General features: G+C 35.9%; 1 protein-coding gene across 1 annotated transcript; it reads right to left on the bottom strand.

The window, feature by feature from the left end:
* Positions 1–2843: 2843 nt before the first annotated feature.
* On the bottom strand, positions 2844–8661 carry LOC140147137 (monocarboxylate transporter 11-like). Its single transcript, XM_072168916.1, has 4 exons — positions 8469–8661; positions 5743–5883; positions 3803–4430; positions 2844–3084 (listed from the first exon to the last, which is right to left on the bottom strand). The coding sequence occupies exons 1-4, from the start codon at positions 8659–8661 to the stop codon at positions 2844–2846; spliced, it is 1203 nt and encodes a 400-aa protein (XP_072025017.1).
* Between the last annotated feature and the right edge of the window lie 4170 nt (positions 8662–12831).

The raw sequence follows: 12831 nt of genomic DNA on the forward strand, positions 1-12831 counted from the left end.
TGCGCTTAATTGCCAGTGGCTGAGTTCAGCACTGCTCAAGAATGGCACAAAATATTCATGTCAATAATATCAGGTGAAAAACGTGGCCTACTGAGCTGAAATTTGGCAGAGTTGCCAGTAATACCTCTATCATACCTTCTGTAAAAAGGTTAAAATATTGAACAAGTAGATCTCGAGTTACAAATTAAATCACCAGCTTCCCTTTGGAATTTCCATACTCCTTTCGAATCATGCTAAGAAGACACCTTTTTGAACATAATGTGAAGTTTCGTGCTCATTTGATGTATTTTTCACCTGATTTCAACCCTAAACGTTTTCTTATATTTAGGCCCATACCATCTACAACTTGCTGCTGGCTATACCTTGTTTAGAACTTTCAAAAGAAGTACCTGAATGTGCAACCATAACTGTTCAAAATAGCCCGCGAAAGTCATGCAGGTAACTCCGAGGTCATGTATTGAATTGTTTTGAATGAGGAATACTACGGGAACCAGCACCTTTTGTTAGAAGTCACACATGAGCATGATGAGTGAAGTGGATAACCTCTATTGTTGTGAATGAGTCAATGACCTTCAATGACACTTAAGATTTAATTTGCATACACCTACTAATTGGTCATATTAAACCCAATAACATCGAAATGTTTGGTTGTGAAAAAAAAAGTTTACCTGGACTTAGTGCAATTTTGATTTTGTGCCATATCGGCCATCTTGGATGATTTTTGGCAAATGTTCGCTAAATGTATGATTTCAATGCCTCGGTTTGAAAAAATAATTTATGCCATTGACTAGTAAAGTGCCATTTCATAAGAAACCCTTTGATACTTTCACAATATGCTTGTTTCATGTTTGCATATATGTTAAAATAAAGAAATACATAAAGGTAAATATATGCTAATGCCAATTTTGCTCCCAATTGATATTTTTGGACCTTGTCATTTTATTTCGTTCCAATGACCGGTCAGAATGGGAAACTTTGAAAATTCATAATTCGAAAAGTTTTTGACCGATTTTGACCATTTCACCACCACAATACTTCTATTGATGAGTTCTATTCAGAAAACAATCTTTTGTAGCAATAGGGGCAACATGAAAAAGGAATGGGGCACTCAATGGGAGAATGGCATCTGTGCGAGGATTTTATGCGCAAACATAACAATCCATACAAGGATTGCATCGTAACATCATAAATAATCGATACATATCGACTATTTAGTAGAAGTAAGAACAGGACACAACAAAATGTACATGTGTAACATTTTCCAAATAATTTTGTGCTGAACGGTTATTAATTTTACAGGTTTACAAAATAGGTTGTTTGATCAACACTTGGAATTCACCATTTTACGCAATACCCTGTAACTTTCATTAGAAACGTCCAGTTTTAAAAATCTAAAATTCCTAAGAAAGCTAATGCAGGTCTTAGAATTATAAACAATACTACCAATAGTAATGCCCTTCATACCTTACAAAATCAACTTTCCCGGTATATATCATTCTGGGACACCCTGTATAAGGAAACGTGCAGAACGAGTACTTCCCAATATTATTGTCGAAATATCATGAGCCTTTTGTGACCCTTTGTTGGCGTGGATGTTAAAATAAGTAAATGTGAATGTGAAGTAAATGTGACACTGGAAATGAGCTCATTTGACCCATACCAGGCCCGCGACACTCCGGAGCTAGTTTGAGGACAGTGCACATAACCAATCACAGAACAAGGTTTTGCCTAGTCTCTGACCAGACTGTATGTCAGGACCGGCACAACTGGTTGTGTAGAAGACCAGCACGGGTTTGCAGGATAATTTATTAATTTATTAAAAATCACATCCATATATGGTATGTGTACTGTCATATATGGTTCTGCATGTCCATCGCGTCATGGATAATTTATTAATTTTTAATTTTATCACATTTTTGCTGTCCGTACGTATAGGCCGTTTGTACAGAGTGTCTTATCTCATAGTTAAAAGATCTCTGCCCATACTTATGTGACTATATAACAACTCATACAAAATCACTCCATTTTGTTCTATTTCCGTCCTTGAAAGTCTTAACAACGAATTAGTTAATGCACCAAATAACACTGAGAGGTTTGTATTCACTATATTGGTTTCTTTCCAAGATATCGAGGTAATTCGGTGTAAATAAGCAAATACTGATACATATCACTTTCCTATCCTAATCTGCGCGCATAGGTTTGAAGTTTGATGGTGACACATGAAATCCTAATCCAACTAAAGTTGGAAGAGGGGCCTAGTGTGCACCCTCGGAAATATTCTTCGAATCAACGATTTAAATCAGAAAACATCATAGAAAAAAAGATATGTTCAAAATTTCAAAAAGTGTCCCTTGGGGTCAATAGGGTCAAATTTCATGCAAGAGGGTTTAAATTTGCTCAGATTTGGTCAAAAACCACGGCAAAGTATTCCTCTGGTCATAACGATTCAGAAAAAGTATAGTTTGGCGTTGGTTAGAAGTGTATTTCCAAGTAGGCCCTCCTTCCAATGCTCCTTGTCACAATAATCGGAGATGTACAGGCTGTATCAAAATGATTGTACCTAAGACTGTCATCAAAACGAAACTTAACAATAACGGGGTCAATTAACGCCACAAACTGATGGGTACCAATCATTTTGATACAACCTGTATGACAGGGTTGGCGTTCTAGATTATTAAGTTGCACCTGCATGGTCTGTGATAACAAATGCAAATCCATGGTGGCAAGAATGGCAAATGACATTAACTCATTTACTTGGAATGTGTACGGGTTTAATTCACTATGCAAGTACTTCCTCCACCCCGATCCCGTATGAAATGTGGGGATTGTACGGTGGTTTCACATTAGATGGTGTCCTCCTTGGTGTAGGAGAATTCAGCGTCCTGAAACATGAGTGAATGATCTACTATATAGGTACGTTTGTTTGCCTTGTAATCGGAGCTGCTGTGTATTGATGTCCATTCCTGTGGTTGTTGATTCTCGACATCAGCATATTTAATACCAATGGAGTCAATGAGAGTAGTGGTATTATACTTAGAACCAGGAACGAAGCAGTATAATTTCCATATTTGTCGTAAAGCCAACCTGTAAATAAAACAAATACACAACATGTTACGTGCTGAGTTCCCAGTTCACTTAGACGTTGTTATATAAATAGGCATTTTCCCTTTGCATTTTATAGTATAGCAACAACATATTTAAAGCTTAGGCCGAGTACAGCGCTCGTCCGCCAATGTGTTAATGAGCCTACTTTTGAGCCAGTGAGCAATGTTGAATCCTACAATTTTAGCAGTACCCAACATTGATTTGTGGGGAAAGGGAAGCATATTATGGAAGGATTTAGGCTTGACACCAAAGCAATTCAGCACGTGGTAGTTATTAATTCGACATATTATAAATTATTTGAAAATGTAATCTTAAAAGGGGGCAAAAATCATTTCGCTGACCCGCACTCAAAATGCTTTTCAAATACAAATTCGTCAAGCTATGATTTAGTCATAATGAGATGAATTTCGATCTCAAACAGCCAGCAAAGAAGAGTGCAAGCCGTAGGACTATTTACGGTTGATTTTGAACGTGGGGCAACGTTTCCTCTACAGCCTCAACACAGTGAAACGCCACTGATATTGACTAATTACCTGATAAGAAACCGCTACACATAGATCCCAAAGCGTAGCCAGCGTGGATCCAATTTAAAGCAGTCGCGTAAGCGTCTTTAGTGACAACAGTAGACAATTCCTTACATGCGCAGCATCCCCAAAGAGCATTTCCAACATTGAGCATACATGAAGACAAAGTTAACCCAACGTAACTATGTAAAGCAGATATAATTGGGTCTACAGCTAATGAAATAAACACAAGTATATTAGCCAAAATAATAATGAGTTTAGACGATAAAACTTTGGTGAGTAGAGGAAAGATACAGCTTCCTATAAGATTACCAATTCCTCCAAAAGTAGCAAGAGCCGATGAGGCATAAGGTGAAAACCCCAGATCTTCTGCGTGAGGTACTAGATATATCAACCATCCAGTAAAATAGTAGCCAGAAGCAAAATTTATACACGCAAGTGAAACAAAATCAATATTAAGAAATAGATCAAGATCAAACGCAGCAATAACATTTGCAATCAAAGAAGCTGGCTTTGCTTTCTGAGTGTGTTTTTGGTCAGAGGATGGACATTCTTTTTGTGTTTCCTCTGTTACTGGTCTTAATGATGCTCCAGTAACAACTACATGCGCAGTTATTCCACCAAGAATCAACATTGCTCCTCGCCATCCGTAGACATCAAGCAAGAACTGAGTGGTAAGTGGCATGACGAAAACACCACATGCTAACCCAGCATGAGCGATGCTGTTTGCAACGTCGAAGTACTTGTCAAAATACCGAGGTAATGTTGCGAATGCGACTAATTGTGCACCAGAGTAAGTACCTATGAGACACAATAAGAGAAATATGAAAATGTTAAAACGTAAACAAATGGATCTCATCAGCAGGTGTCATTAATAGTGATGTAAAGTCTGCACAAAAAGTAACGCAGCTGTTATCATACTATAAGTTTAGATACGCCTATAGCTTCAGAACTTTTAATTGTATTCAAAATGTTTTGACATAGAACAAAGGATGGTGTATTTACGCGCATTTTGATATCCCATTTGTCCAATGTCGTTCAATATTAACAGTGCTGTTAAAGTAATTTTAAAGTGACAGTTTACAGCGGTCAATGCAAGCATTGTAGCACACAAAGGCTTTACTAAAGCCCTTACCTTCGCACTGACTACAAATCAATTATCCTTTTCGAGATATGACGAACAAAATAGGAGGGCAGTCTTCAATATGGCTATGAAACCCGGCCAATTCAAAAGACTTGACCCATTTCGTGCGGCGCCATCCTATTGTGTCCGCCATATCTCGAAAAGGCTAATACAAGTACTGAAGTAGCTGCAACTTTTAAATTCGGGTATTCTTCTTTCTAAACACTGATGTGTTGTTAATATTGAATGAGATTGGACAAAGGGGAAGCAAAACACGCGTTAAATGCACCAACCTATGTTAAAGGAGTATTTCGCGATCCTACATCGTCTTTTTATGACATTTTTCAGTAGATATCTACGAAAAAAGCTTGGTCCCAAAATTTCAGTTGATTCCGACTTTGCGTTTGCGAGTTATGCATGATTATGTGTATTACACTGCTCCATAGACAATGCGTTGTGATTTCGTTCTGGTATACCAAGAATGAAATTTCACGATATCTTTGTTAAACGAAATAATCTGCAAGAATTTTTTTGTATATAAACATTATATAGCCACAGATTTCCAGTGATATAAAAATCTAATTTTTTTTAGAAAAGTGGGGGGATGATTATGTGGATATCGAAATAGCCTTTTAAAACATTGTGAATACAAATAATAGTCTTGAAACTATAGGCGTATCTATAACAGCTGAGTTGCTTTTTGTGCACACTTTATTTTCGATAAGTAGGTACAAAATGTCCTGAGAATCTCTTTAAGAACCGACGAATCTCTACCAAGGTTTATTGTGAAAAATGAAAAGCATTAACAAGTGGAATTATTATAGAACCAGCCAAAAATAGATCAATAGCCTTTAAGGTATTTGGGTGAAGAATCTTTTCCATGATATGTTAAATGCTTGATAACTTTATAAATAATGAATAACCACGGTAATAGCGACTACTGTAGTTCAAAAACAAACTAAAAACCGGCGGTACATCAAATTTACTTACCAGTCACCACTAATCCCATAGCAAGCATTGATACAGTAGTAGCCATGGACCCAAAGATTACACCCATAGACGCAAGTGAACCACACAAGACTACGATAGATCGATTTGAATATAATTTAGTCATGGCAGACGAAATTATACCTATGTAAGGTAAAAAATAAAAGAAGTTTAAAACAATCTAACAAGCATAGAACTATCATAATTTGACAACAGAGAGTGCGATGAAAATTTTAAAGGAAATCATTTCTTGCAGATTCTATATGTGAGCTTATACAGGGAAAGTAAAGTCAACATTGTTGAATCAACAATGTTGATTCATTATGTGATGCGATAAACCAGGGGTAGAAAAATCAGACTTGCACAAATGGAAGTTAAAAACATTCTTCATTCACATGCAAATATTTTTGGTGTAATTCCGAAGGGAAAATGTTTAAAAAATGACTTCTACACCCCCCCCCCCCAATTCAACTTCAATAATTTTGTCAAAAATCGTGAAATTATTCCGAAATAATCTCGGATTTAGCGTTTAGTTATGCCAAATTTCGTAGCCATATCTGAAGCCAAAGGTAAAGTTGCAGTATGTATTTACATGTATATTAGGTGTGCTAAAATGACAAAATTAAGGGGTGGGGTATGAACGTTTGGACAGTATTTATTGTGGGACATTGGAGCACATCAGACATATCGAATTGCATTCTGAATACGAAGAAAGTCCTTCTGATATATATCAAATAATTTTGATTTTTTGAAATTCGCAATGTAATACACATTTTATGGCAAATGATTAAAAATTGATATTTTTGATATTTAACAGTACTCGAAGTAAAGTTTATAAATCTGATGATTTATACTTAAAGTGTATGTAGGTGGGATGAAAAGCCGACGATCAATTGAAATTTTAGACCTTTCGTATTGAAGATATGGATTTTTTCCCCAAAACACCAAAAAAATTAGGTCTTTTGGGGAAAAAAATCCATATCTTCAATATGAAAGGTCAAAATTTCCTCCCAGCTACATACACTTTAAGAATATGTCATTAGATTTATAAAATTTACTTCGAGGACTGTTATATATCAAAAATGTGAAAAATATCAAATTTTAATAATTTGTCATAAAATTTGTATTATATCGTAATTTCAAAAATGAAAAGTATTGATATCAGAAAAACATTCTTCGTATTCAGAATGCAATTCGATATGTCTGATGTGCTCTCATGTCCCACACAAAATACTGTCGAAACGCTCAAAATGCTCATTCCAGATCCCTTAAAGTACTCTTTAAACTTGATTTTCAACGTTTCTTTCTTTCTAATGTACCAGTGTTCAAATTGTTGTAACCAAAAGTATTGACAAGGGGTTTTCACTAATGTGGAGCTTTGAATATGTTAAAAATGGAAATCCAAGGAAAGTTTGACCTGGATCTGCTTCAGACTGATTTTGCTTGATCGCATCACTATATGAAGTAATCCAAGAACACGAACGTCTTGTCTATTCTAAATGTGAGGTAATCATTGTTGATTCTTTATGCGAGGTAGTTTAGGAATAGGCACATTTACCCTGTGGATTTTTAAGGGCTCGCATAGCGACGTTTTCTCGTATTTTAGTGGGATCTGAGGGCACATCAGATACAGCGTATATTGAATTGCATTTTCTAAAATCTAATAATATGTACATAAAAAGTATGTAGCTAGGATGAAAAGCCGTCCATCATATGAAAATTGTGACCTTTCGTATTGAAGATATAAAAAATTTTCACAAAAAGACTAATTTTTTTCACTGATGTGTTATCTTCAATACGAAAAGTCAATTGGTCGTCGGTTTTTCATCCCAGCTACATACACTTAAAGAACATATCATTAGATTTTATAAAGTTTACTTCGAGGACTATAAAATATCAAAAATATCACATTTTAATAATTTGTCATAAAATTTTTAAAAAAATATTTGATATCAGAAGGACATTCCTCGTGTTCAGAATGCAATTCGATATGTCTGATGTGCCTTCAAGTCCTACAAAAAATACTGTGCAAACGTTGTTATCCGATTCCTTGAGTGAAAATAATGAAGTCAAAAAATATTGTTTTAAGTGTTTTGTTATTACAATAATAAATGTTATAGCAGCCTATGTCAACGATTAACAATTTACGGACAATGACATGATAACACTGCAACCTAAAACATTACCATGATTATACCATGATTATATTCTTATCTTTACCATTGCTATTTACATGGCATTGACATGCTATTTGTTGCTTGACCTGCATCAGAATTGTGATTTTCAACGTGGCCAAAATTAAAAGTTATTTCGAAATGTATAGATAATAATGATAATAATAATAATAATAATAATAATAATAATAATAATAATAATAATAATAATAATAATAATAATAATAATAATAATAATAATAAAATATCACTACTACTACTACTACTAATAATAATAATAAAATAACACTAATAGTAATAATAATAATAATAATAACACTAATAATAATAATAATAATAATAATAACACTAATAATAATAATAATAACCTTCCTAACTAACTTTTTTTCCTAACTAAGTATTTCGAGACCAGTGATGAGAATCCCAAAGTGCACTGTACTCAGTAATAATGAAGAAAAAAACGTAGGGGAAAATTGTTTTTTGTTGCAATGTGTCAGTTTAACTCTTCGGTTCGCGAATAATATACAATTTTTGAGATGATATCACACTACTCACATGCAACAGCTCCAAAGCCGGGTACTGACGAAATAGCCAATCCTATTATCCATGTTTCCGTTGAAAATTGCTCATGGAGTTCGGGCAATAGCACTCCTAGACTTGTCACCAAACCAGTCTCTAGGAAATAGGCAACGAATAAACCAAAAGAGACCAGCCATGACCAGCCAGCATCTTTTCTTATCCTAGACATAGTGGGAAGCTTCCCAAAGCTTGGCTTACCCGGTGAAATTTGAGAGTAAATTTGCAGTGTAAAACTTAACAAGCATAGTGCATGGACATTCTGCAATGCACTCTTATTTAATCATAGGCCTTCAACACTATTGAAGGTCTGTGATTAAATAAATAAGTATATAAGATCGCAGATATTGCAACATCTCTGTGATAATATATTGTGTGATCAGCTTGTTGAATGACCAGGCAATTTGTTGATAATGCCCATTGTCCATTGCCTGGCAATATGCGCGTGCATCATTGTTTGTTCAGAACCCGTGCTTTTAACACCACACCGGGACACCACAATAGGCCATTGCACAGAAAATTGTTAGAATGGAAGGTCCACTCAAGAGTTTTGTAACAAGTCAAAAAGGAATAGTTATTACCATCTACGATGTTTCGTTATCTAGAAACATCACAAAGCAGGTCATTTTCATTAGGCTGCAATGTGGGTTTACATTTATTGCCGGCTTTTGTCACTAACGAAGCATTCTAGACAGTGTCAACTTTTCCTTATTTAACTTGTTTTAAGGGATCTAAAATGAGCGTTTATTGCGTTTCGACAGTATTTTTGTGGGACATGAGAGCACCTCGGACCTATCGAATTGCATTCTGAATACGAAGCATGTCTTTCTGATATCAAATAATTTTCATTTCTTGAAAATCACAATATAATACAAATTTTATGACAAATTATAAAAATTTGATATTTTTCAAATTTTTGATATATAACAGTCCTCGAAGTAAATTATATAAATCTAATGATATATTCTTAAAGTGTATGTAGCATGGAGGAAAAGCCGACGGTCAATTGAAAATTTTGAATTGATCGTCGGCTTTTCATCCCACCTACATACACTTTAAGTATAAATCATCAGATTTATAAAGTTTACTTCAAGAACTGTTAAATATCAAAAATATCAATTTTTAATGATTTGCCATAAAATGTGTATTAAATTGCGAATTTCAAAAAATCAAAATTATTTGATATCAGAATGACATTCTTCGTATTCAGAATGCAATTCGGTATGTCTGATGTGCTCTAATGTCCCAAAATAAATACTGTCCAAACGTTCATACCCCAGCCCTTAAATGACAAGCAATTTAAGACCATTTCCGTTCAAATCGGAAATTAGACCACTGCTTGGCAAAAAAAAACTGAACATCCCCAGTTTTGATAATTTTGCTTAAAACGCAAGAACGCTATGTCGCTGATGGTAAAACTATATTTTTTCTGAATCCTTGGTGAGAGAAAAAGGTATACTTTGGTGTAGTTTTAACCAGATTTGAGGAAGTTTGAAATTTGACCTTTCATTGACACTTACGCGCTTCGAATCACTTTTCAATTTCGGGAAAATGTCAGATCTGGTAAAAGACACCCGGGGAATACACATCCTTAGTACTTACGACTCCAACTAAATAAACTGTATTATGTCAAGGACGCCAGTTTGAATCCTTTGTTTGAGGTCAGTAGATAAAAGAGAGGCCCTGGATAATATTTTATCATTCATTCAAGGGTGCTATAGAATAACTAATTATTGAAATGACACCTGAGAGTATTAAAGAGGCGCCACTCCCATCACAAACTGAGGACGCGGTAATTACGGGACCAAGTCTCATGACTTGGTCATCACTGATTTAGATGCCACCTGCACAGTACGTATGCAAGACTAGGTACCTCAGACCATGTTCCAGTTCATTTTAAACTGAGCATGCCACTGTACGGTGATAAACCCTACAAAGGCAAAGTGTGGCAGTTTAATAAAGCTGACTACTGGGGAATGAGAGGTTTTCTTGCATCTACAGACTGGTCTCTTGTATTTCAATCAGGTGACCCAGAAAAAGCTTGCAGCAACATCACCACTATTATCAGTGATGCATTGCAGATTTTCATACCAGCAAAGCTTGTTTTCAAGAAGACAGGTGACAAGGTATGATTAATTTTGATGACCATTGCAAACGAGCAGCACTGCAAACGAGCAGTAACCAAGTTGGAGATGACGCTGTGGATCACTGCACTAAGTGCTACTTTTGAGATGTGATTACTTAATGGTATAAATGAACTGCGACACTGGAAATGAAAATTGGGTATTTGACTCATACAGGGTGTCCCAGAATGATCTGTACCGGAAAAGATGGATTTTTTTAGGTATGAAGAGCATGTTGAATGGTCATATTGTTTTGTTTTTTAAGTTCTACATATATTTAGCTTGCTCAGATTTTTTAGATTTTAAAAATTGGACGTTTCTAGTAGAAGTTATAGAAGATTGCGTAAAAATGGTGAATTCTAAGTTTTGACAACGCAACCTATTTTGAAAATCTGTAACATTACTAACCGTTCAGCACAAAGTTATTTGGAAAAAGTTATGCAGGTGTTTTAGTTGTGCCCTGTTCATATTTCCACTAAATAACCGATATCTATCTATTATTTATGACGTTACGAAGCAATCATTATATGGAATTAATGATTTTGTGACCTAATCCCATTCTCTCTTTGGCGGTAGTTTTAAATACTAATTATTGTGGTGTGAGGTCCATGTCATTTGAAATGCTTGCAGAGATCGAACTGGTTGTGGTACAGAAAAGACGGCTCCTCAATTTACTGTACAGCAGCGTGGATTTCTTTCAAAAACTTACTGGCAAACCGGCAGCTAAGTTGAGACGAAGAAGATTCATTAGACGATAGTGTATAACGATAACGTAAAGAAGTTTGACGAGCACGGAACTGTCAGGAATCGGCAGAGTGAAGCTTCAGGTGCTCGTAAGACTGTAAGAACTAGAGCGAACATTGTAGCTGTCCGGCAAGCTTTAAGGCCCAACCCCAACAGTAGTTGTCGTCAAAATGCTGCGCCAAACATCCCACGTTCTTCATTTAATCGTATCGTGCCATTTTTCAAAGGTATGCGAGTCGTTTTTCATCGATTTTGCATTATTGCATGCCACGCCAAAACAAATAAAGGTAGCGTGCTGAAATTAACAGAATAAATAGGAGACATGTCCAACATTATAATGCTGGTATCATAAATAGATACACTGCCCGTCTTCTATTTTTAGTTATTTTTGCAAACACGGTACAAATCATTCTGGGACACCCTGTAGTATTAATGTGATTAATAGCAACTTATGCCAAATACACTGATAGCCAGAATGGAGTCAAGTGACTCTCAAAGTGGATTAAACTAGCGCTGATTCTCAAAAGGAGTCACCTGGCTGTTACAAGAGAGTCAGATGGCTCTTCCCGTGGAGTCAATTGACTCTACCTGCGGAGTCAGTCGTGCACGACGTGGTAGTTATATGACACTGTCACTGACTCTCAAAAGGAGTCGGACCTGACTCTACCTGTGGAGTCAATAGACTCTACATTCAGAGTCATCGACGACGCGGTACACGTGTATTGCTGAGGTGGTCATTTTGCATTATGCTGCTGCTGTTTGCTGCTGTTCACTTTAATTGGTATTTGGACAGTGTGATGTGGTATTTATATGCTGTAGGCTAACTTTGTCTTCAGTCAGATGACATAGAGTTGCAGAGTGGCTGGACTCTGCTTTTAGAGTCACCCTGACTCCAGTTTGGCTTTCAGTGTACTCTATTTGGTTATATTTCCATCCTAGTAAATCTTAGCAACAAATTGATAAATGCATCGAATAATGTTTAATTTCCATCCATATCCAAAGTAAACACATTCCAGTTTAAGGAAGCTTATTAATGTGACCTGCTACCACGAAATCAGCGTAAAGTCGCAAGGAGTTATCACTTACAACGCCCTGGCTACTGCGTTGGTGTTCACTCACCTGTTAAAGCCACTAGCCTTCGTTTTATCTTTTCTGTTTCTGTTTCTGTTTCTGTTTCCGGTTTCGGTTTCGGATCTCATTGTTATTTTGAAGTGTTAGCATGTCCGTGTGAACAATCCTTTTATTCTAGTCTTTTGTTGACTACAGACAAGTTGAACGAAGATAACTTCTGTTTCGGTTTCGGGAGTTATGTTAATTTCTGACATGAAAAACGTGAGATGAGAGGGTTGATGCTAATCTAGACAAAAGAAATGTCTAAATTTCACGGTCGTAAATTCGCGAAAGTTGAAATACTACAATATTACGGCGTAAACAAGAATATGTTTGTTTGGTCTTTGTTCCTATAGCCACATCCC

This window comes from Amphiura filiformis, chromosome 3, assembly GCF_039555335.1.
Source record: "Amphiura filiformis chromosome 3, Afil_fr2py, whole genome shotgun sequence".
NCBI classification, from domain to species: domain Eukaryota; kingdom Metazoa; phylum Echinodermata; class Ophiuroidea; order Amphilepidida; family Amphiuridae; genus Amphiura; species Amphiura filiformis.